The sequence below is a fragment of the Aspergillus steynii genome (genome assembly GCF_002849105.1).
Source record: "Aspergillus steynii IBT 23096 chromosome Unknown P170scaffold_3, whole genome shotgun sequence".
NCBI classification, from domain to species: Eukaryota; Fungi; Ascomycota; class Eurotiomycetes; order Eurotiales; family Aspergillaceae; genus Aspergillus; species Aspergillus steynii.
In genome coordinates this window covers 2,793,941-2,818,737 of record NW_020194400.1, presented here as the reverse complement: position 1 = coordinate 2,818,737, position 24,797 = coordinate 2,793,941, and the positions used below count along the sequence as shown (strand labels likewise).

The window sequence follows — 24,797 nt, the reverse complement described above, 5'->3', positions numbered from 1 at the left end:
TATTCACGGGTTTATTTGGAGCCTTGTTTAGCAGCACCGGGATATGCTAACCTGCCCTTGTTGATCATGGCATTCCCTAGCCAAGGCGTTCATATCAACCCATATCCGATAAGCTCTCGGACAGTTAACACTAGAGTCATGTCTTTCCCGGACTGTTACAACAGCGTCTTTATATCTGTTTCGGAGAAAGACTGACAGAAATACCGAAAGTCACAATACGGGGGCTATTTGGTCCGGCCACTACATAAACTGCACGTTCATGAATTGCCCAAAAGGTCTATTTCTCTAAAGGAAGACATTGCCAAAGTACTGGCGACGGGATTAAGATTGACCACGCGAGAGAGTGAGCTGCTCTTTGAAAGAAAAGCACCGGCAAAAAGCCACGGAACTACCCAAATTTATACCGCAATGCCCTGATCAGCATCCTATCCGCTAGCTAACTTAGGAAGGGAGGAGACACTGTAATTCATTAAGATCTAGCTTCACAATTGTTATAGTGTGATTTTCCCAACTCGGCAATCTCTGCTACTGTATTTCTCGGCCTGAAAGGGAGTACTGTAGTATTAATACAGTTCGCTGGGAGACTGTCTGATCGGTTTGAGGAGATTTCACACAGTATATACTAGAAACGTACCTAACCACAGAAGCAAAACTATACTCTGAATCTCGACCGAGGCACAATGAAGCCCAGACTAGGTCAATACCCGAGAGATTCAATGATCCACTATGGCTTCATAGCGTGGCTAATTTCCGCCGGTTAAAGTCTTACCCGGCAGCAAATTGCATGTTGGGTGCGATTTTACTGAACCCTTTTCAGTGCTAATTTCGAACAGAAGTTCTTTCACATACATGTAAGACACTTCACAGGAAGAGATGCTGCATTGATTAGCAGGTTCCAACAACGTACGCTCTATAGTCCAGTCCTAACGCCACCTATGGCCAGAAACAAGCCAACACGCCAAGATGAGTGGTTTATTTACCTTCCGAACGTAGAAAAAGGGTCAGCACACTAAACGTGAGGTCCCTCCCCATGGGCAGACTGTTAGTTTAGTTCAGTTGCAACCAGTCATAGCAGGAACCGAGTGGCCTCGGAAAATCCGGGAGCTCTCTCCACACCCCCGACCTCGGCCTAAAACCCCCCGAACGACTGCCCCGCGAGCCAATAAATGTCAACACCATCCAGCGCGCTCTCAGAGCGCAGTGAAACCAAGAAACCGCATACCAAAATGCAAATCACCCGCTGTGGCATCCACGGCTTCCACGAAGCCCTCGGCATCGACGCCGAAGAGCTACGCTTCTACTGGTCCATCACCAGCGAGACTCCCAACGCCCAAACTGCATACCAACTCACTCTCTCCACCGACGCCGCATATCTCACGCAGCACCCCCCAGCACCAGACTCTAACCCTCCCTTCTGGACAACCGGCAAGATCACCAGCTCTGCCCAGCGCAACATCCTCTGCAACCCGCCAAATGGCTTCGCCGCCACAACCAGCTACTACTGGCGCGTCACCGTCTGGGACGCCGCCGGACACACCCACCACAGCAGCACCAACCACTTCTTCACCTCCTACCCTCGCTCTCGCCTCCTCCCCCCCTACAGCATGAACCAGACCTACATGCCACACAGCAGCCTCATCTTCCGCACGTGGTTCGAAAACCCCCAGGACAAATGGAAAGCCGTATGGATCGGCGACGGCGGCGACAAGCCGATCTACCTGCGCAAGGGGTTCAGGCTCCCCGCGCGCCCCGTCCGCGCCGTGCTCTTCGCCTCCGGCCTCGGCCACTTCAATATGGCTGTGAACGGGGCCCCCGCGTCCACGCATGTCCTGGACCCCGGCTGGACGAACTATCATCGGCGGGTGCAGTTCACAGCCTACGATGTCACTGCGCTGCTGGGGGAGGGTGAGAACGTGCTCGCCGCGCATGTCGGGAACGGGTTCTATGCGGGAGACCAGGGGGATCGGTTCTTTTGGCCGATGTATGAGGATAACACGTACGTGCGGTATGGGAACGAGTTGTGCTTTTTTGGGGAGTTGCATACCTTCTACGAGGATGGGAGACATGAGGTCTTGGTCTCGGATCCGAGCTGGAAGGTGAGGAAGAGTGCGACTTCGTTGGCGAATATCTATGCGTCTGAGACGCATGATAGACGGGATTATCCGGTGGGATGGGATGGCGTGGGCTTTGAGGATGGGGAATGGGCGCCTGCGAAGCCCTTAACCGGGCCCAGAGGCTTCTTGTACTATCAATCGCAGCCGCCGGTGGTGCTGCATGAGACGTTCCAGCCGGTGAAGGTGTATTCGCCAAGGAAGGGCACGGTGTGTTATGACCTGGGGCAGAACGCGTCGACGATGGTGAAGATCGAGGTGAGCGGGGCGGCGGGGGCGGAGGTGAGGATTCGGTACGCGGAGACGGTCAGGGACGATGGGACCGTCTTGATGCCGGATCCGCTGTTCAAGCAGTTCGAGACGGACGTGTACTCGAAGTTCTACCTGGGCGGGTCTGGCGTCGAGACCTGGGAGCCGGACTTCAGTTTCACGAGTGCGCGGTACATCCAGGTCGAAGGGGTGTCGCTTTCCGAGGGCGACGGGCTCCCTGTGATACACTCTGCTGTGGGCCGACATGTGTCCTCGGCAGCGAGGAACCTGGGGACCATGAAGACGGACAAAGAGGACGCCAACGCGCTGCTGAACGCGCTGTATTGGACCTTCAGCAGCAACCTCTTCAGCTACCACACCGACTGTCCGCAGATCGAGAAGTTCGGATGGCTGGAAGTCACGCACCTGCTTGCCCCGGCGACGCAGTACGTTCGAGACATGGAATCCCTCTACACCAAGATCCTCGACGATATCCTCGACGCCCAGGAACCAAGCGGTCTGGTGCCCACGATGGCGCCGGAGATCCGCTACATGTGCGGCCCCCTCCACGACACCATCACCTGGGGGTGCGCGGTATGTCTACTCCCCGATATCCTGCGCCGGTACTACGGGTCCACCCACGTTATTCCTCGCGTCTACCCCGCCGCAGCACGCTACATGGAGTACATGCGCACAAAAGAGCGCAAGGGCGGGCTCATCGAGCACGGGCTCGGCGACTGGGGCCGCGACATTGCGTTCGGGAACCACCAGGCGAACATCGAGACAGCGGTATACTACCGGTGTCTGCGGTGCACGGAGGCCATGGCACGAGAACTCGGACTCGCCGACGACGCGGAGAAATACGCGCGCTGGGCGGACCGAATCCACGCCGTGTATAATCAGCACCTCCTGGTCACGGATACCTCGGAATACGGCTACGCGCACTACACCTCGCTGGACAGCTATCCGGCGCGAGACCGCACGGCAGTCACGCAGGGCGTGGCTCGCCAGTTCGGGCTTGTGCCGGATGAGTACCGCGACGACATCATGAAGGCGTTCCTGGCAGACACGAGCGATGGACGGATGCGGGCGGGTGAAATCGGCCTTCCGTTCTTGTTCAGTACCCTGGCGGACGCTAAACGCCCGGATCTCGTCCTGCAGATGGCAAGACAAGAGGAGCACCCGTCGTATATGCGGTTCCTGCGCCGCGGGGAGACAACCCTGCTGGAGTTCTGGCAGGACGAGTGCCGCAGCAAGTGTCATGACATGCTGGGGACTATTTACGAGTGGTTCTATCGTGCCGCGCTGGGGTTGAGGCCCTTGGAGGACGCGTATCGGCGGTTCGAGATTGACCCGCCGTATGAGGCGGAGTTCGGACATGTCAAGGGGAGTGTGGATTGTCCGTATGGGTTGATTGCGGTGGAGTTTACGAGGGGAGAGGGCGAGGTGAAGTTGGATGTTGAAGTGCCGTTTGGCACGGTGGGTGTGGTTCGGGTTCCTGGGGGAAGGAAGGCAAAAGTTGTCAGGAGGGGCGAATCTGGAGGCGAGGTCTTTGACCAGGACGTGGATTTGTTGCATGGGGTGTATTCGATTATCGTGCGGGAGTGAGGCTAGATAGAACATAGACACAATCAATTGTATTCCATGGTTCAATAGATGAAAGTGACATAATTTACGACATCTCATTGAATACGACTTGACTATGCCTTAAATAGACAAGCTTCTCGTTGGTTGCCACCACTGCTGGCTCCTCCGTAATTGAAATATCTTCCGATAGTCGGAATGTGGCCGGGCTGACCTCGGGATATCCGATGTGGGGGAGTCCGGGGTATCGAGCTGAATTAGACCGAGATGAAGGCCCCTGACATGTCATCTGATGCGCGGAAACAGTTCGAGGGATTATTTCCATTAGCTAACCATAAGCCATGTGGAATTGTGGGTTGGATAGGGACCATTTCTCGGTTGCAATCGGGGACAGGTCGTTAGTCCAGGTTGAGACCCACAACCACCGTGACTCTTTTTTTGCACTCTGGCCATTGAACCCTTCTGACAGGAGGTTCTCCGTAGAAATCTATTGCTAGTTAAAGAAGAATGCCAATATCTATCAAGTCATCACGCTATACACAGATGCCATTTGAATAAAGCCAGTAGTTAAATCACGCCAACTGTTAAGCGACCCCGTCTCACTAGTCGACGCCACAGAGCCAAGTCCAGATGCCGCATGGACTGCCGATTGATGGCTCTTCTTCGGCCATTTCGGTCTTCGGTGTATCTCACTCCCTGGCGGAGATGCCACCCCGTTGTGGTTTCTAGCCCTAGCGTGGATGAATCCGGGGTAGCGGGATTCCGGGGTCGGGACAGAGCCTATATATTCCTGCTGAGGCCGTGTGATCGGCCTGAGTGAGCTCTATCTGGGGATCACTCTACATTCCTGCTCCATAATTTCAGTTCAGCAAGTCACCGCAGGGACGGGACAGCCAAAATGGCCAAATACAAGACGTTTCTGTCCGCCATCTTCCTGGCCACGGGAGGTAAGCTTGCTATTCCTCGTCTCACTCTAGTCGTTTTCTGACCAAATAGGTTTCCTCTTCGGCTATGACAGCGGTATTATCACCTCTACGATCTCCCAGACGCATTTCGTCGACTACTTCTCCAACCCCAGCAACACCGTGACAGGCGGCGTGGTCTCCTCCTTCCAAGGCGGTGCCATCCTCGGTACAATAATCAACATGATGCTTGGCGACTGGCTGGGTCGGAAACGCTCCATATTCCTGGGCTCGGTGGTGTCTACGTTCGGATGTGCCCTGCAAGCTGGTGCCGTGTCGATGACCATGCTGATCATCGGTCGCTTCATTGCCGGCACCGCCGTGGGAATCATGACCTCCATTATCCCCATGTACGCCGGTGAACTAGCAGAAACCAAATACCGCGGCATGCTTTCAGGACTGCTGCAGTGGATGTTAAGTTGGGGATACCTCGTCGCCCAATGGCTCGGATACGGATCGTCGTTCGTGAACGGAGCCTTCCAATGTACGTGCCTCACCCCATCCCACCCATCCCAACGCATACTAACCACCCCTAGGGCGCTTCCCTCTCGCCTTCCAATGCGTCCCCGGCCTCGTCCTCATGTTCGGCATCTGGCTCCTCCACGAATCCCCCCGCTGGCTCATGGAAAAAGACCGGCACGACGAAGCGCTCGAAACCCTACGCAAGCTCCGCAGCGGCGCCCCCAACACCGAAGACCTCGTAGCCGTCGAGTTCGCCGAAATCAAAGACGCGATCGACGCCGAGCGCGCCACCCACAAAGTAACCTGGTCATCCATCCTGACCACCCCCTCCTGGCGCCGTCGTCTCGCTCTCGGCTGCGGCGTGCAAGCCTTCGGCCCTCTCTCCGGTATCAACGTCATCAACTACTACGGCCCCATGATCTACGAGTCCCTAGGCATCCCTAACCAGACATCCCTCATGATCATCGGCATCTCGGGGGCTCTCTCCATCGTTTACGCAACCATCTGCCTCGGCGTCCTCGACCGCATCGGCCGCGTAAAACCCCTCATCGTCTCCGCGGCAGGCTGCGGCCTCGCACTGGTCGTCAACGCAGCCCTCTCGCAGCACTGGGACGCATCCAACGCGAACCTCCTCCGCGCCATGGTCGCCATGAACTTCGTCTTTAGCCTCTTCTACACCCCCCTCGGCGTCATCTCCTGGGTGTACCCGGCGGAGATCTTCCCCGTGGATATCCGCAACCAGGGTAACTCGATCACCACGTTCACGAACTGGACGTTTAATCTGGTCTTTGCGCAGTTCTCGCCCCAGGCGCTGGATGATATCGGGTTTAAGTACTTCTATGTGTTTTTTATCTTTAACCTCATTGCGTGTCTGTGTTATATTTTCTTCTTTCCCGAGACGAAGGGGAAGACGCTCGAGGAGATGGATCTGGTGTTTATGGATCCCAGTGCGGCGGTGGTGGGGAAGGCCGGGGAGGTGGATCATGGGAAAAATGATACAGAGCAGGTCCGGATTGAGATGGTTCAGTAGATCTTGAGTTGAGGGGGTTGTAATGTTAGTGAATGAGTGCATGGTTAGCAAGTCTAATGCGGATTGACTGTGGGTTCCATTTCCGGCGTGATTCCAAATTGGGTACATTTATCGGTGTGTAGGTTTATGTGGCTGAACGTACGCTCGATGCAGATAGTGTTTGGAAGGTAGGAGACTCGCATGCATCCAGTAGATGAGACGAAGCCACCAAGGAACGGTGAATCCTTCAAGTCGTGGGAGATGTAACCGACCTTGCAGGATTTTGGGGGACTGAGCGGGCTCGGAAGAGTGCATGGGAGCAGAGAGCAGCACAGTAAAAGACCAGCCCAACTGGGTATGATCAGCCTGGTTGCAGCTGAGGAATCTAGGCTGGATGTGGCGTCGATATTCTGCGGCAATTCGCCAGGATCCAAGCCACCAATTCCTTTGGAATGAGAACTCGAAGTTAATGGGGCTTTGGAAGTATCTATGATTCTGAGGTGGCTGTTCTGTCTGCGTTGCAGTAGTATTTGCATTGGAGGAAATTTCCAATCTCATATACATATGCGTACAGATTGGCTCGCGAAAGCGGTGCGACCCTGGAGCTCAGTCTATCCTAACGAACCCGGGAGAAGCCACCTTGGGCTTAATGCAGCCATTTGCTCAACCTGCGGATAGCGAGAAAGCACTTGGCTAAGCTGTTTGGCTCCAGAGATTTGTTCCGAGGAGCTGGAAACGAAAACCTATTAATGGTATGCTCAACCCTTCAAATGGAATTATCCACATCACCGATTGGCGTTCGCACTTTCGTAAAACCACAACCTTACCCTTGCAAATGAGATAACTTTGTACTTCTCACGCTTTAGGAAGGAGGCATCTCACGATCCCTGGCATCATCACACCAACCCGTATGATTTAAGCCATGGCCCAGAATCCTTCGACCCATTCCACTCAACACAGCAACACCACCTCGAAGCCCAGCAGAACTAACACCAAGACGCACAATTGCTTCTAGACCCCGACTCTGCTGAAACACTGATCTGCAACATCGTCAGGACAAATCTATCCGCGAATCAAAACCCAGACCCATCCACGGAACCACTAGCCTAGACCTACAGAAGCAGGAATGCACCATCCCTCACAAAGAAATCCAGAATGTAGGAGCGAAGGCAGGGATGAATGCAACCGACCCGCCGACCCATCCAGCCCTATCCTCTGGCCGTTTATGGGGCTATCCGAGCTTCCAGGCACACGGGTATGATTGACTTCCGGGCCGTGGACGTTAACGGCAAGGGGTGACTGTACCTACAGGTGCTATATTCAGTCGCAGTGGTAGCAGCATCAGGATCCGGCTCCTGGTCAAACCCGACCAGACCACCACGACTCGATTCGCACCGCAAAAGCTGCTGGTGTTGCAGTTTGTGGCGTGCTCTCTCGCAGTCATGACAGAACCGGCGTCGTAGAGCTTCGTCCCCATCGGGGATAAATACGAATAATCCACCCTCCAGTCTCCTCCCAGCCCGAGAGAGTAGCCCCATCTACCCAGCAACAGTGGCAGTGGCATAGACATACTTACCTGCCTATCTCACCTCATAAATTCCCTCCCTTCAATCAACCACCCCATCCATCGCCATGGGCCCCCTTCCTCGCCCCTTACTGGGCGTCTTCCTCCTCGCCAACTCCCTCCTCCTCCCCAGCCCTGTGCAAGGGGCTCCCGTCGAGACGCACGTCCCGCAGTCCTGGAATTCCACGACGCCCGGGAACACGGTAAGGATCGACTCGCCTGCGTTGCGGTGCGTTGCGTTGCGTCAAGAAAGCAAAGCTAACGCCTTCTTCACAGAGCACCCCCCTGCACAACCCCCCGAGACCATGGGGCTGGGCACCTGCGCCGTTCTTCAGGCACCCGGCCCCGCCGCGTCCGTACCATGCGTATGGGTATGGGGGGTTTTATCAGCCGGATCTGTATAAGGATCACTATAAGGGTAAGGGTAAGCATGAGGATAATGACAAGGGTGAGGACAAGCACGAGGGCAAGGAGAAGGATGACGAGAAACTGCCAGTGGCTGTTGAACAACCCGAGGAGCCCGAGCCCGAGTCCAAGCCTGAAGTCGAAGAGGCCACTCATGTCGATGATGATGAAGTCGACGTCGACGCAGAGACTAAGGAAGATGCCGAGGACGAAGGAACCGCCACCGACGCGAGCGATGATGTCAACTTAGAGAAGTCTGAGGAGAACGACGAGAACCAGACTCCTGAGAAACATGCATTCTGGAGCCCCTTTAGCGGTACTCATCGTGGACACGAAGCTCCGGATCATGATGACCGAGAGAAACAGCGGGGATATGATCCGAAGCATGGAGATTGGAAGTGAAAGCAGCCTGGTCATGGACATGGGGAGTCGTGGTGAGGCTGGAAATGATGGTTAGGATGTTATTTAGGATGATCGGTTGTATTGAGCTGATGGAAGATGCTGGGGAGGGGAGCCATTTTGGAGGATCCTGTGAGGCAGCTCCTGTGTACGCCAGGAAATTAGTGGTGAAGTTTTTGTTGAATTAATGTTAACTGCTTTTTTTTTTTTTTTCTCTTCGTTGTGCGACGGGAATCCCACGAATACCCAATTCCAAGATGGCCAACCCCACGATCAACCCGACCGGAGAATAAACCCAACGGACCATCCAGCCCTCTCGATCACCCTACTGTACCGAAAATCTCGCCCTAGGTGCTCTTCAAGCCCACTAACCCTTACTTACCACCAGCTCCCTACTTTCGGACCGCGCCGAAAAACCACGCGAAAACCCAGCCGAGGCAAATTTTTTAGCACCCGGGCACAAAAAAAAGTTATAATTAGGACCTACCCTAGTTCCCTTCACACCAAGCTACTAAGATTGCCACTCCGAGTAGCATCTCAAAATGAGGGCAATAGCAATTAGCAATTAGCCCATCCGTGTTTTACTCTCACCCTCACCGACGGCAGTTTCCATCGAGTAGAAAAGGAGTCGCGAATTGGGCTGCTCGCGCCGACGCACGTCGGCCTTTGTACGACCTCACTATACCGCGGAGAGATGTATACAAGAGCAAGATAAGCACTAAGACTAAGACATGCGGGAAGTTGCGGGTTGCACGGCAAATGGACTGACAGGTCTCGTGAGGTTGAGAGTTGACAGGGTTGATTAGCGATTGGGATTTGACAGCAGAAATGCCAAGAGCGGAGGGTCAGGAACATGTAAAGAAGAAAAAAGAAAAAAGAAAAACGAAAAAAGAAAGAAAAGTAAAGGCAAAGGAAAGCAACAGGGGATCTGTTGGTGGCTCTCAACTAACTTCCGCAGGAATCCCCAAAGCCAATTGAGGAAGAATCCCTCCTGTCCACGTTGGCCATGATTCCATTTCTTTGTTCGTCTGGCGAACATTGTAGGCGCCGTACGCGTGGGTCGATAAATTATCTCTGCCTACGAACAAAGAACCCGCTTCCCTCCCCAGAAAGCCAAGCCAGATCCAATCGAGGCTGTGAGCCCCTGTCCCTGACCCCGAGCAATCGCCCAGTCCAGCGCCAAATGCAAATCCGTTAGGCCCGAACCGGCCTAGCGGACAGGGGAGTCGGGTCTAGACTCAAGTTGAAACCAGCGCTAAGGCGACACGCTCGACGTCGGCAGCGACTCGCTCTACACAGCCACGCTACGTGCAGTTTTCATGACAGCAGGTTGCACCAGGGTCTTTTGCGTCGGTGGGATGGGTAATTGGCTTCTTTCGGTAGTTCTGGTGCTGAGACGGTTTAGTGCTGCTGCTGTTGACTGCTGGATGCAGGGCCAAGAGCATCGGTAGACTGGCACGTGCAGGGGAAAGGTTTGCAATTGGGTATGTTTCTGGGAACTGCGTTTGGAACTGGCGGGGATTGGGATGTGTTGTTTCTTTGACTAAGCGGATCGTCTGACGCGGATGGCTCTGGGACTCTGTTCTGGAGACGGTCAATTTGGCCGATGTGCTATATGGGTGATGTCCGTGTCTGGTGAGGAACGGAGAGCTGGATCGATTTTGGGAGAGTATGCAATTACTGGATGTGTTCTGGGTATCCTTTCCTTTGTCTGGTTGCAAGAAGAATAGGTTCCCCAGTCATAGTCCTAATCGCGACACATCCGCCTGTCCGGTTCGTTCAAATCGTCGGGAATCGTAGACGTGCCGATCGGAGTGGCCGTGCCCTCCATCGACTAGCGAGATCCTGGATCAACCTCAGTGGCCTTCCCGTGGTCGTGCACCGTGAGTCCGTCATTGGATGCTGCTATCAAAAACCTTGCCAGCCAAGGAGGAAGCGATGACCGCCTTTCGTCATCCAAGCTTGAATGAGGACAGCAAGGAAGACATAGGCAACATCATCAATAGGTTTGTATCTGTGAAACGGGACTACAAAGTTCGATTGAAGTCTCCGATTAGGGGCGCTGATTTGATAAATGGTCGAACAGTTCAATATACTCACTGATATATGACCCAGATGACGCGTTGTACCGTCTGCTTATTTTTAGTTGTCGGGATGAGCCGATGCTTCGACATGTCTCATGGTCATTACTCATGGAAAGTGCCGATCGAGCAGCTAGTACTTTAGTATACCCGAATGAGCGATTCCGAACCGTTTTGAGACTGCCCACGACCGGGTCCCAAGTCAGGCATCGAAGTTCCTAGCCCTACTGGTGGAAGACAAGGACATGACCGCGTGTCAGTGTCATTAGAATAGAATTTGATGCTGGGCGACGATACTTCCTTGCGTTGATCAAGCGGGGAGAGTCGACGTTGAGGCGAAGCATTCTTGGTATAGAAGAAGTCAGAAGATGCCATGGACTGTGAAGCAGGCAGCAAGATAAACCCATCGCCTAATCTACTAATTATCAATCGCTCCACCCTCCACAGGGCTCTGCATGGTACGGAGCCGACCTCTTGGACCGAATAGATTAAATGAGACGACGATCTCTGGGTCCCGTACGCAGCGTCGAATGAGGAATCAGAACCGTGACGACAGACCAATGCGACACAATAACTACCCCGGGGCCAATCCGCCGTCAGATTAACCACGATTCATCGCATGGTTGGCAGCTCCGTCCGCTATTCGAACCCCGCGGACACCTGGAGAAGGGCGTGCCTGACAGATGAGTCGTCGGGGAGTTTCTGGCAGAGTGTCTCTCCGAGTGGCATGAAGTGGTCAGCAAATGGCCACATCTAGAAGCCCCCGGGGACTGCGTGCAACCCGATCGGTAGGAACCAATGCAGGGCGCATGTGGCCGGCTGCGAGTGGTCATTCTGGTCGGACAGCCATATCGGTAGCATTGGCCTGGACAGTCCGATTGGGAATCCATGAGGCAATACGAAGTAGCATCTGGCGCTCGACGATCGGAACCATCAGACCCTCTGGAGTGGACTGCCAGACCCAACGAAGTGCCCGGGGGTGCGTGAATTAGGGCTCACCCGCGCACGACCCAAGGAAGCCCCGGGAATTGTTCTGCCTACTTTCTTAGTTCTACGAAGTCAAGATGAGAGACTAAGCCTAAAGCTCAGCACTAACGGCGTTCGCAGCCGGCGGGTGCCTCAGCATGGGACAATTTCCCCTGGACCCTCCGGGCGTAAGGCGAATGAACGTCGCTGCCTGCGGGTGACAAGTTCTTTGCTCAGTCTGAGACAAGCTCCGGTCTCTAGTGGCGTCCGTCCGCCACCGTCATTGGCGCCAGACCCTCGTCTCTGTTACTCCGTCTCGACGAACAAAGCTTGGTCTCAGTTTATTTTCATCAAGCTCAATCGGGTGTAGGCAACAGGGTTGATTTTGTCGTCTTTTATTTTTAATTTCTGGGCCAGCGGTACGCCGGTTTAGCGCGCCTTAACGTCCCTAAATTATCGCCTCTGACTTTTTCTCGCCGTCAATCTGGTTAGTCCGTCATGCAGTTTGCTTATTTATATCGACGTGACTGGCCTGCTTCGGTCACCTCATTTTGCTTCTTCCACTGCCTCCAGACTTAAGACTTAAGACTTAAGACCTCACCCAATCCCTCTCCTCTCGGTCTACCTACCAACCTCTTGCCCCTCACATAATGGCTCCCCTCCGTCCCAACACCGACTACGAGCGCTGGCTCCGTGACTCCAACCCCGACCGCATGCTTGCCGCCGAACCTGACTACGGCCAAGTGCAAAAGGCCGCCGAGATGGATTCCGCTCTGGAATACCAGTATGTCCCCTTTACTCTCTTTCCCTGGACAATAACTGACCGAGCAGACCACCCCTCTCCAACCCTCAGATCTACATCATGCGAGACGACAAATCCTTCCAGGTCTGGGAAAACAGACCTCCCTTCTCCACCGCATACATCATCCCCGTCTTCGTCGTAATAGTCGCCATCATCTTCATCAAGACGCGACATTCGCGGAAAGAGGGCGCCGTCAGCCTGAAAGGATAATTTTGTTATTTGGGTGGTGTTTTGCATGGTCCGGCGTGGTTGATTTGACCTTGTCCGTCTTTTGAGTTTATGTTCATGCCGATGTTAATATTTCATACCCTGTTCTATACCTATGCTATGTCAGAAGCGATGATTTCATTTGTCTATATTTTATTTTCTTTCCTCTTTGATCCTTGGGTCCTTGTTCGTCCTTGTTCGTCAGAAGTTGGTTGCTTTATTGCATCACTTGAATCCCACTCGGATGAAAGGAGCGCAAGACACCTGATACAGAACCAATAATTACTCCACCACCTCTGATCCTTCAACTAGTCAAAATCTGCCTTACCATCGCAAAGATTGAAATTCTCCGACCGGTGATTCTCGCAGCCGAGCATCCTCAGCCTCAGCGCCAAACCCAAGGATTCTACCCCTCGCCCGACTCCGATCCTCTCTACGCTAAAAGACATCCTCAATACCCATTCATGGATATACTCAGACAAAACGGGGGGCCAAACAATATCAAGCCTTCTAAAACCAACCCAACCACAGATGGATCAATATCCATCTGCAATCTCCATACTGGAATGATCGCCGAGATTTGCCCGCCAAGCTTTCTCTACGACCGTCGCTTATCCAGAATAATTTCGGCGGTTCGCCTCTCGTCCAATAACACGTCCCCGTCCAGGGAATTAGTGCGATTGGCGCTGGGGGGAAGAAATGTGGGAATTGTGGATCCTTCGAACCACCCGACCAGAATCAACAGCCTTCCGTTCAACTTCCAACTCTTCGGGCGGCTCTCCTGGTCATTGGCGGTGGTCCCCCGGTGGAGGTCTCCTTATCTTGTCTGTGCGACCGCATTTAATGACAATTAATGAGTTACGGCCTCGGACCTGTTGCTGGGAGAAAAAGGACGTCTGGAAATTGGTCTTCGTTTTGTCGTTGTGGGGGCTGCGTTGTTGCGACCGGTGAGTCAGTCCAGGTCAGGATTTGGGTGATCGACCCTCGCTATCAGTATCTAGTAGCTATTTAGCCTTGCTGATAAGGAGTTAGAATTTTTTTCTCTCCTCGGTATAAATAACCCACTCAGCCAGAAGAAGACTAACAACTAACACTGTCCCTGGCACTACGGAGTACCCCGTAGGCCGAAGGAGGCAAAACCAAAATAGACCCTGAAAAAAGCCAGAAAAAACTAGTCGGCGAGGTGAGGAGCGGAAAAGACCCTAAAAGATAGCCCCCGCCGACCAGATTCATTCCCAAAAAAGCAAAGTGAGACATTCCGGAGTCCTCGCGGGCCCAGTGAATAGACCCTTTTCTTCGCAGTAGTGCAGATGGCACCATCTTGCGCGAGTACCCAATCTGCAACCAACAAAGGTCGGAGCTTGATATTATAATTCATTGGATATTGCCACGGTTGATTATTCTCGAACATACTCGTAGAATATTAATCGAGAGGCTTAGCATTGGTCTGTAGGGACTGGGAGGTTTGGTTTACTTTCTGTCTTAGATGTTGCGATCTGATCTAAAGCGCCGAGGATTCGCCGACAAAACTACTTTTGGCAGGTCAAAGTAGAAAATCGCGTCAACAAGAGTAAATACAGACTTGATTCCATTAAAAAAAAGAAAGCCTAGTCACCAGAGCGCTGGGCATACAGACTGATGTGTGGAGAGGCAAATATTATGACGGAGCAATGGTATCACCCGGCCTGACAGATTTTAGTTCCGCCTCAAGAACTTGGACATTATCATCAATCTTCATCATCTTCTGATCATCCAAGCTCGTCATAAAACTATCATCACTGATACTCTTGTCATCCGATCCTCTTCTGCAACATCTTCCCCCTAGATTGAAATATCAATCATATCCTCTGCTGGCTTTCTGATCGCCTAAGACAAGCCTTTTCGGTCATATTTGTTTCACTTTCAACTCACATCAAGTCAGTCCGTCGGATTTATTTTACTTTCACATCACATCCAGCCAGCTTTTCATATTCATGTCACTCTCAAACCACTCTCAAACCACTCTCAAACCACTCTCAAACCACTCTCAAACCACTCTCAAACCACTCTCAAATCACTCTCAAATCACTCTCAAATCACTCTCAAATCACTCTCAAATCACTCTCAAATCACTCTCAAATCACTCTCAAACTACTTTTCAAATCATTCTCAAAATACATTAAGGCAGCTCGTCATATTAATTTCACTTTAAATTCATATCCAGTCAGTCAAGTCATCACTAAATCATGGCGAGTCCAGTTCGTCTTTCACCACAAGTTCAGAGAATACAGCAAAGTTTGCCATATGCTGATATCTACACCAATGCCTCTGTTAATTCCATGCGCTCACGCGAAAACACACAGCATCGCAACCTGACACTTCCTCATGCTCACCCTGACATCAGCCGGTGGCAAAATCCTGGTGGGTGGGGAGCAAGACATGTTAACGACACAGCCCCATTCACATTATGGGATGAAGATGCTCGCAAGTTCCGTTTCCCAGATGCCAACGAAAAACAGTGGATTCGCAATAAATATGGAAATACGCGCATTGGGCAGTCTGATTGGTTTATGTGGATTGAGACCGACAGCCCACCACACCCGATACCCTTGACTCTCGGATGTATGCCGGTTAGATTTACTAGAATCGGCGAGCGCCCCTACGAAGCTCTTGCGCCTATCACCTATTCAAATCCAAGAATCAAAGACCCATGTCCAAATCTGGCGTGGCCCCGAATGTCATTCCCAACAAGGGAACAAAGTGTACGTCTCCTCACGGCTTTGAAGCCTCTTGCGAATATACGAGGCATCATATATTTGCCCAACTGGACAATTGTGGAGCTGCGTTATGGGGATGGCCGAATCTATGAGCCGCGATCATTACCTGGAAGAGTTGCAGGTCGCACTACACTATACCACCATGCCGAAAAACCGTTTTACGATGGAATGACAAGCCAGACACGTGCCCGTGCTATCGACCCTTCCAGGCGCACAAGCATCTCCGGGCCTTTGCCTCAAGACGATTCTAATTATCTTCGGCGAGCATATCTGACACCAGGGTGCAGGGTGGAGTCTGGCTATGGTTCTGCAGGCTCCAGCACTGAGTCGGTCAACTGTGCCACAACATTGGGAGTCAAGTTGCGTAATATGCGCGGACAAGAGGCAGTAACAGTGGCACATCATGGGTTCCTGATCTCAAACGACGTATACCATCCGCGAGCTAGCGAGGACTTGATTGGCACAATTTTCGATACACGCCCAGAATTAGACATCGCATTTGCCAAGCTGACTCCTGCTGCGTCGGCAAGCTTCACCAATGCCTGCAACTTTCAAGCAGAACCACCCCAGAGACTCGTGCCTGGTGACATGATCCAGGCGGGCTCTTGGAGCGAAGTGGATGGTATGAGCTCCGGCCTAGTGAGTCTGATGGCATGTGGCAGGTACGATATGGAGCCGGCGCGTCCGGTCGGACATCCAGAAATCCCTTTTGAACGTTGGAACGCCCAGTCTATAAATTCCGTGTTTGGCGTCATCAACGCGACAATATCAGATGGGATTTGCGGAGCACCAATTGTCGACTGCGACACTGGCGGAATTACTGGCTTCTTCCACCTCTTTGATGGAACTGTTAATTGTCTCAGTGCTCACCTGGATGATTTGCTAGCCGAGGGGTGGCAAGTGGTTTAGAATGGACAGTACTCTTCTGCATGAACTTACCTTTGCGAAAAATGTTCTGGCTGGATCTCTTTGCTTAAACTTAAATAATGTGCCAATGGCTTACAGACAGCTGCCAATTGCTTTCAGAGTTTAACTAATCATTTGTTAACCTGCTACAGTCTAATGAAATCACTTTATGAAGCAATCTTTACACCCCTAATTACGCATTCATTTGAATTTCACACATAGGGAGAGAGAGAGAGAGGGGGGGGGAGGGAGGGAGGTGTATTATACCCCAATATCAGCTCCCTGTTGGGGCTTTTCCCGGGTCGCCGCTCTAGAGGTAGTAAAGGACACGACTAAGCCAGAGATCCCAGATACGAAGCTAAAGATGGGCCACGCATTCAAAGTATACCAGTCTTCGCCCGTTCTTATGTCCCCGATCCTCCGCGCGGCCTGCCCAGTAGCTCTCATCGACAGTGAATTGTCATTGGCGACCCATGTAGGGCCTCAGAACAGAATTTCACACGTACATTTTGTTGTATATCAGTGAATTTTATTACTGGGACGGTCGCGCGAGCCTGCATGCGACCAGCCGTTCCTGGTGCATATTCTTGGCGGCTACACCTCGCTTTGGCAACCCCTGTCTTCCTCCACCTCCATTTCCAACCCGGCTTGTTGTTTGGAGAACCACAAAACACCCTAACAGGAAATCACAAATAACCAGCTACCAGTCATCTCTAACCCAACCTAAAAATGAGCAGTTCTTTCATCCCACCCATTCTCCGCCCAGACTACACCTGGCCGCGACCAATGGGTCCCATTTCCACCACCACCCCTCCCGTTCCCCATATCCCCAGCAGACCCATCCGTCTAGCCTGGGGTCTCCTCCACAAGGCCCTTTACCACGTATCAAAATGGTACTGCGCCTGGTTCGGCATCCACAGCTATTACAACGTCTTCGAGCTCCCCTTCGGCCTCGTCATGAAATGGACCAACCGCATCAGCCTCGCCGAAGTCGCTGGAATGCAAATGGCGCGCGCCGCGGGCATGCCTGTCCCGAAACTCATATCCTGCGGCGAGCACGTGAACGATCCGGTGAATCGGAGGTTTTCGCTCCTCATGACCAGACTGCCGGGGTTTGATCTCGATAACTCGCGTGACGAATTCGAACCGGACGACGAGCTGCCTTGGCTGGAAGAGCTGGCTACGTGCGTTCGCGCAATGAGGTCCTGGACTCCGCCTGACCCACGCGCGATCTGCTCGCCGATCGGGGCCGAGATATATAGCACGCGAGTCCCCAGCCACGTCATGGGTCCGTTTCCAAGTGATAAGGAGCTCTACGACTTCCTGTTCGGTCCGGCATCGAGCCACGCGTTTGAGTCAAAGGCGGAATACGACGACACGTATACCCATGCGCCGAAGCTGCGGCAGTTCCCTGCCCGAATCACCTTCACGCACGGAGGCTTCAAAGCGCACAATATCATGATTGATGACGAGGGGCACCTGTCGGGGTTTATGGATTGGGAGTCGGCAGGCTGGTATCCGGAGTACTGGGAGTTTACGACGGCGATGCGTTTCGGGGGTGGGAGTTGGTGGTATCAGGTGGCGGGGTGGATGGGGGGAAATAAGTACCTTGAAGAGTTGGCTGCTGATAAGGCGTTGGATTTGTTGACGGTGGATTCTTATATTGCGTTTTAGATGGGTCAGGTGAGGGTGTAGATCGTGTTCCTGGACCGTGGGATTGGAAAAGATAGGTGCTAAAGTCAGGCGAACCTGATAAATGATCTCCGGAGAGGAACTGCCCGGGAATGGAATGTCTCAGACCAGGCCAGGGGAAACAGTAAACGCCGGGACTAGTTTCGAGCTGGTGGGAGGGATCCTGTCGATCAAGCTGATAAAGATAAGGGGGCTTGTGCTATTTTTGGAAGACCTGCCTTGGCGTTAATTATAGCATGGCGATTTCGTTCTAGTACTAGAAGCAAGTGATCAAGTGCATATGGAATAAATGTATATGTGTATGTGTGTGTGTATGTTCTAAGTCTTCAGGAACCCAACCCAACGCTAAATCGCAATAAAATATATACAACTTCATCAAAACATTATCGTAATCGTAGCCAAAACACCGCTAAACCGTGTAAGCGTCCGTCCGCGAGACCGGACAAAGAAACAAAAGACCACCTAGCATGGCTCAATAAACCCGTCCATGGACTAGCCACAGATCCTATTCAAAAGTATAAGACAAGAAGTAGAAAAAAAGGAGACATGGAGATCTCCATCAGCTGACCATCGGCTGCACCGCAGAAGGCGAACACAACCGACGCCCCAGCCCAAGTCTTGCCGCGTATCGTCGCGACCTAGACGAGAGGGACGTGATGGAGGTACTCGAGCTCGAGGATTTCGCGCTGCTGTTGGATGAGACGCGAGCCAGCTCGACTTTCAGCCGGTCTTTCTCAGCAGGAGGAGAGGAAGAGGATCGCTCAGGCGACCGTCGTCGCACGAAAGATTTCACGACACTCGCGATCTGGTCCCGGATGATAGTGACTGGAGCGGTTTCAGACCCGGGATCGAATTCCTCCTCGCTGTCGCTGTCGTCGACGCGCAGGGCCGCCATCGCCTTCTTCATGTCTTCCTGGGCGATCTGGATGGATCGACGCAGGACGCGATCGTGGGCGAGACAGCGGCGCAGGTCGGGACTGCGGGCGGAGGATTCGTGTTGCAGTTTATCCCGCGATAGGACGACCATGCGGCATGGTAGCGGGGAGGAGGAACGATGAGCGAGAGGAGGGAGGCGAGAGTTCAGACGAGGCGATTGCCGCATGTACTTGGCGGCGGGGCCGGAGAAGGAGGTCTCGGAAGACCGGGACATTGTGGTGTGGTATATAGAGGTAGAGGTGAGGTTATTCTGCTTTGGGGATAGGACAATGCAATGCAAGCAAGAAAGACTTTGTCTGCTGGTAATATTTCCGCTGATATTGCCCCTGGAGGTCAGGGGTCAGAGACTGAGTTTTTAAAAGAACCTGGCAGGGACGAAGCTAGTGAAGCTAAGAGCGATGACTCCCAGCAGCGCCGGTCTAGATCGTTTGTTTTTTCTGTGGTTCCTCACGACCCACTCGGACCGAAACCACTGCAGCCCAGACGGTTCGCCACAGGGCTGCTCCGGGTCCGATAAGAAACGTGGAAGAGCCTCGAGTCTCACTGGGTGTGGCGCCGGTCTAGACAATGACCAAGGAAATCCCCCGGACTGACGAGTCCGAGAGAGTTAAAGTGGCGAGGAGATGCCAGAGTTGTGGTGTCATGGACTGCAATTCGGGTGGTTCGGCATGGTGTGACCCGAGGGTTTCATTGGACGATAGCGATTGTGCGATCTGACAGAATTGATATGGCGTTATCTCTTTGTCGATGGTTTGTGTTTGTTTTTCTTCACTGCTGATGCCCAATGCGGATCTTTCTAGCTCTATCTCGAACTCACTGGTGACCTGAAGAGTTTTCACCCTAGATTAAATCCCCCCATCCTTCGCTTGGCCCCTATTTTTAGCGGTCCCATATCTGGGGCTAACAGCTCAACACTTCTAGCAGGGTCTACAGAATATTCCAGTTTCTCACATGCAGCGACCGACGACTGGATCTGACTAACATGGCCAATGTTTATTATGAAGTGACAGACTTCAAGCCGAACCATACTTCGTACAAACCTAGATCGTTCACCCGCCAATCATGAAAAATCGGTGGTTCTTAGGCAAGTCCGAGACTCTAGACCGTCAGTGGACGTGCACGAGTCTCCGGATTGACGGTGGACTTGGGCTGGTGGACCCACGAATTGCGAATCAAGGAACGGTTCTTACGACACTGTCGGGTGGACCGACGTGTGTTGTCGCTTTTCCGGGCCTCATCATTGGCAGATCCACAGTTCAGAGTCTAGATCCTGTCGTAGACGACATACGCTGTCAACGACTTGTCCATTACACAACGCTGGCCGGAGATGTCGCTGGAAATCGGAAATCCTTGACATTAGATATTATATGCTATGTATAGACTGGCCGAGGGGAATATCTCAACTCCGAACTCATTTTGACACCGGCATCCACCCAATGGATCATTTTCCTGCTCTCATCGCATCGTCATTCATGCCAGATTGAAGAACACCATCCAGACCACCGCCGCCTGAAGCAATCCCCCCACCACCACTCGCGTCGACGACGAATCCTTATCATCCCCCGACGACGACGAGTGCTTCGCGGCCAATTCCCCAGTCGACGTAGCGTTGCCCACCCACGCGTTCCAGTTCGTCAGGTTCCTGTCGCACTTGTCCGTGATGGTCTTCCCCTTCATCTGCGCCAGGAACTGCTTATCCCGCGATAACGTCACCACCACTTCGCCCAGTTTCTTCCCCGTGTCGATACTCCCGTGGTAGATGCCTTTACTCCCATCCGGCTTATCGTCCCACGTCGCCGTCTTGTTATCCCCGCCAATACTGACCGTGATGTCCGCTGGCTCTTCCAACAGCGCCGAGTAGAAGATCTTATCCTGCAGGACCTCCTCGGGCTTGTACGTCTTCTGCGCCTGCGTCTCCGTGTTCCCGGTCGTCTTGCCGTCTGAGCACACAGACGACGGGTTGACGCGGTACCACGACACGATGCCTTCGTTTTCGATCTTCGCGTCCCGCCCGGGGTTCTTGTACAGCTCGATCACGTACGGCAAGAAAGCCCGCCACCCGTCGTGCGGCATGCCCTTCGCATAATCATACGGCGCCTCGGCGTCGTCGAACACATTCAGACTCCGCTCGTGAATCGGCCCGATGTAATGCGACTCGCCGTAGTCGTTCCACGAGATGATCTCCACATACTCCGGGTCCATCTCCAGCACCTCCTCCCACCGCTTGTACCAGATATCGTCCCCCTTCCACACCCAGTTCTTATGGTACCGCTCCATATTGGTATAGAACCACGGCGACACCGGCATGATATACGGCTTGCCGTCCAGCGCGTCCATGTACTTCTTATCCACCGTGGTGTTGCTATCATGCGTGCCCTCGGGCCAGGCACTCCAGCTCATCAACCCGTCGACGGCCGCCCGCCCCAACGACACCTTCGGCTCCAGCGACGACCAGTCCGGGATGAACACGCAGTCGACCTTCTTCTTGATGCCCTGCCAGTCGCCGGCGGCCTGGGCGCCCTCGAAGGTCGAGACAAGCGGCTTGTCATCGCGGTGCCGGTAGTAGGCCGTCTTGTTGGTGTAGGCCTTGAGCACGTTGACGACTTGGTCTTCCGGCCAGTGGCCGTCGCCGGAGTAGTCGAGGGACAGGAAGAGCTTGAAGCCGACCTCATCGGCGATGGAGAATGCGTCGTCGAGGAGGTCTCTCGTGTTGATGCCCCAGCCGGTGTTGAGGGCGAAGGCGTCCAGGTGTGCGTCCTTGGCTGCTTGGATGTCTTGTCGCCAGTCGGCTTTGGTGTAGTTGTCGCTGTTGCCGAGCTGTGGACATGAGTGCTTGTGCAGGGGTGGGTAGGACGAAAGATGGCTCAGGCTTACCATGAAATGGGCAAAGACGCCCTTAGCCTGCGCGTGGCAGACACAAGCCGACAGGACCAGCAAGGGGAGCAAGAGCATTATGCCTCAATGTCCCTGTAGAATGGGAGGGGAAACAAGTTTTACGATATTTTTTAGAAACAGAATTGGCGGAGTGTCAGCTAATATACGCTCCTGCTCCGAACAACGCCATGACACCCATTTTCCGAATCCATAAACTAAAAACCAAACCATCCTCGGAAATATGATCTGTTCACGGTCCCATACGGAACGGCCACGCACGACGCCATAGCCGAGCGATATACCAAACCGGCCAAAGCGCTGGCAATTGACTTTGGATTTGAAATTATTTCCCTCCCCCGAGACATTTAAATGCCCGGCGTTCAATATTCTGCGAGCCCAGCGGAGCGGTCACCAGTCTTTGCTATAGTTAGCTCGCTCGGCATGACTCGAGCCAGGCAGCCATCTGTCGTGTCTTGTCTTTCCTCTTCCTATCTATCTCGTGTGGGAATTCACCAAGACTCCAGTATCCAGTCCGTATCCACATCCTTACTTGGGCCGTTTTCTCGGCACACGATATTGGCAGAGGTTCGTGTCCGCTAGTTCATGTACGGCATGGACCAGCCGGTTCTGGTGCACACAGAGCACACATCACTGATAGTTCCCTGCATGGCGTGCATTATTGGAACTTCAAGGTTGCAGCTACTGCATCGTGGCCTGGACTATTGTTGTCGGTCCTCCTGTCATACGGGCGGATTGGATAGATCATATGCGAACGGGTCGTGCGCATGCAGCCCGGGAGTAGTTGGTGTGAAGTCATGGGATTGTCTAGTGGCAGCGAACCTCGCATGAACTAGGCAATAGTGTTTATTAGGGTTGACGTCAGGGTGTAACTCAATGTTAGCCAGTTTGGTGGTTGGGAGGTTAATTCGATACCCTGGAGATGGTCATTTTATACTCCAGCGACTCGTATACTCTAGATGATAGTTAAGCAAGGAAGGAAGTTTATTCACTTCCCGCCCAAGTTGCTTCCACAATCCCCAACGCTGAACCAGGGACTGTCGAGCACCGAACAGAGCTGAACCTCGCATCGACCTGTTTAAACAACGCGGCCCACTCCTCTTCATCCCTAATCCGCGACTTATACACCCCCAGCATCAACATATCAACCCACCGAATATACTTCTCCGCCGCCAACGGCAGCGCACCACTATCCGGGCACAAGTTCTCATTCACCAGGACCTTCGCGCCCGGCCGCATCACAGGAACCAACTGCTGCAGGATATCCACCACCGACTCATCCGGCCAATTCATCAGCGTCCAGCGGAAGATGTAAACGTCCGCCACGACCGTCTGCGGCGTGAAGAAGTCGTGCACGTCGAACCGGATATTGCGAAGCTCGTTCCCCCTCGCCGCGGCCTTGAACTCGTCCGCCGCGTAGCTCAGGTCCTGCACCACCACGTTGATGGCCGGGTTTGTCGCCGCGATCAGCCGTCCGACGTGCCCGTTGCTGCCGCCGATGTCGACGACTGTGGCTCCGGCGGGCATATCGCTCCAGGGGTATCCGGAGACGAAGTATTTGGGCGATGCTTCGGGGACCCCAATGGAGAAGAATTGCATCCCTTTGGCGAATTGTTCCGCTTTGTCCGGTCGCGTGCTGAGGTAGGAGAAGATGTTTTGGTTATTGTGCGTGAGGGCGTATCCCTTTCAATATGGGTTAGCGCAGGCCAGGATATTTAGTTGCAAGGGAATGAGGATAGTCGTACCGACTCGTCGGGCTTATGCCCTGGGAACTGGTCCATCGCGTCGACGGTCTATGCAGTCGTAAGTATCGTCAATCACCGGCGATGTATGTATGTATGATGCACTCACTTTCGAAAAGCAGCCATACCACTCGTCGATCTGCGCTACGCCGGCGCTGGCACAGGGGTTCTCGACGAGGGCGCGCGACCCAGCGGAATGAGAGATGTACCCCTTTCGCTTTTCAAAGAACAGCCGGTGGTAGACGATCGCAAACCGGATGTACTGCTTTAAATCATGGACGTGCACGCCCGACGCCTGGGACAGATCCTGGTACGAGATCTCCCCGTCACGCGGGACGTGGTTGGCGATGCGATACCGCGAAATGGCTTGTAGACTGGCGCCGTTCCACTGATTGAACCAATACCGATTCCATCATTAGCTGGTGCATTTGAAGGGATTGTGTTCTTGACGCACCAAAGGTAGCAGACATGTTAACGGCCCTTGCAGTCGATCCAGCAATTCTGTACACGCATTAATGGCGTCAGACTTTGCTTTGGTTTCCTCTGCTGTCGGGGGAGGTGTAGGGCTGGATTCGGCTTCGAAGGACTGTAGCGAGGCACTGTATCCGGAGTCTGATGCGTCGAGGGTGGCTGTAGCCTGGGAGATGATGGAGGCGAGTCGCCCGATTTCTGACTGCATGGCGTGATACTTTCTGCAGTAATATTAAATAAAAGTATCTGTACGCTGTAGTATAGTGGCTTCTGCTAAGTCTCGCGTACGACGCAGGGCTTGTGGTATATATATCCAATCAATCGACAGCCATCCGCATGTCAGACTATCGCTATACCGTTGAAAGTACTATATAGATGGCCCCCACTGAGGGGACATTCCCCTCATGCCAGGAACTGCCCCTGTGAATGGCGTTAGTGCGGTTACGCCGACGTGGAGCTTGTCGAGGCCGAGTGGATCTTCTTGGGTTACATTAACGCTGGTCTGCCGTCTTACTTTCTTTGTTTGTCGATCCCTGCTAGTGGAGATGACCGCAGTAGACAGCCAATCTTCTTTCCTGTCGCTGGGAAAGCGTCGATACCC

The 24,797-nt window shown here is 53.2% G+C and overlaps 8 protein-coding genes across 8 annotated transcripts; 5 read left to right on the top strand and 3 right to left on the bottom strand.

Annotated features, from left to right (window-relative positions):
- Positions 1-1,226: 1,226 nt before the first annotated feature.
- P170DRAFT_354071 (uncharacterized protein) lies at positions 1,227-3,968 on the top strand (the record flags this gene model as incomplete). Its single annotated transcript, XM_024844009.1, has 1 exon — positions 1,227-3,968. The coding sequence occupies one exon, from the start codon at positions 1,227-1,229 to the stop codon at positions 3,966-3,968; it is 2,742 nt and encodes a 913-aa protein (XP_024706097.1).
- An 874-nt stretch (positions 3,969-4,842) lies between these two features.
- On the top strand, positions 4,843-6,412 carry P170DRAFT_406236 (sugar porter family MFS transporter; the record flags this gene model as incomplete). Its single annotated transcript, XM_024846618.1, has 3 exons — positions 4,843-4,891; positions 4,941-5,390; positions 5,443-6,412. 3 exons carry the CDS (start codon positions 4,843-4,845, stop codon positions 6,396-6,398), a joined length of 1,455 nt encoding a protein of 484 aa, XP_024706096.1. The 3' UTR covers positions 6,399-6,412.
- Positions 6,413-12,265: 5,853 nt separating this feature from the next.
- On the top strand, positions 12,266-13,048 carry P170DRAFT_154813 (uncharacterized protein). Its single transcript, XM_024842536.1, has 2 exons — positions 12,266-12,576; positions 12,624-13,048. The coding sequence occupies exons 1-2, from the start codon at positions 12,443-12,445 to the stop codon at positions 12,802-12,804; spliced, it is 315 nt and encodes a 104-aa protein (XP_024706095.1). The 5' UTR covers positions 12,266-12,442; the 3' UTR covers positions 12,805-13,048.
- Positions 13,049-14,589: 1,541 nt separating this feature from the next.
- P170DRAFT_508920 (uncharacterized protein) lies at positions 14,590-16,639 on the top strand. Its single transcript, XM_024854619.1, has one exon. The coding sequence runs from the start codon at positions 15,027-15,029 to the stop codon at positions 16,464-16,466; it is 1,440 nt and encodes a 479-aa protein (XP_024706094.1). The 5' UTR covers positions 14,590-15,026; the 3' UTR covers positions 16,467-16,639.
- Positions 16,640-17,064: 425 nt separating this feature from the next.
- On the top strand, positions 17,065-18,404 carry P170DRAFT_435961 (uncharacterized protein). The gene has a single exon (XM_024849060.1). The coding sequence runs from the start codon at positions 17,193-17,195 to the stop codon at positions 18,135-18,137; it is 945 nt and encodes a 314-aa protein (XP_024706093.1). The 5' UTR covers positions 17,065-17,192; the 3' UTR covers positions 18,138-18,404.
- Positions 18,405-18,714: 310 nt separating this feature from the next.
- On the bottom strand, positions 18,715-19,305 carry P170DRAFT_474345 (uncharacterized protein; the record flags this gene model as incomplete). Its single annotated transcript, XM_024853126.1, has 1 exon — positions 18,715-19,305. One exon carries the CDS (start codon positions 19,303-19,305, stop codon positions 18,715-18,717), a length of 591 nt encoding a protein of 196 aa, XP_024706092.1.
- Positions 19,306-20,561: 1,256 nt separating this feature from the next.
- Positions 20,562-22,043, bottom strand: P170DRAFT_353656 (glycoside hydrolase family 71 protein; the record flags this gene model as incomplete). Its single annotated transcript, XM_024843990.1, has 2 exons — positions 20,562-21,908; positions 21,966-22,043. The coding sequence occupies 2 exons, from the start codon at positions 22,041-22,043 to the stop codon at positions 20,562-20,564; spliced, it is 1,425 nt and encodes a 474-aa protein (XP_024706091.1).
- Positions 22,044-22,921: 878 nt separating this feature from the next.
- On the bottom strand, positions 22,922-24,439 carry P170DRAFT_508916 (S-adenosyl-L-methionine-dependent methyltransferase). Its single transcript, XM_024854618.1, has 4 exons — positions 24,180-24,439; positions 23,835-24,113; positions 23,729-23,776; positions 22,922-23,666 (listed from the first exon to the last, which is right to left on the bottom strand). Exons 1-4 carry the CDS (start codon positions 24,402-24,404, stop codon positions 22,968-22,970), a joined length of 1,251 nt encoding a protein of 416 aa, XP_024706090.1. The 5' UTR covers positions 24,405-24,439; the 3' UTR covers positions 22,922-22,967.
- Positions 24,440-24,797: the final 358 nt, after the last annotated feature.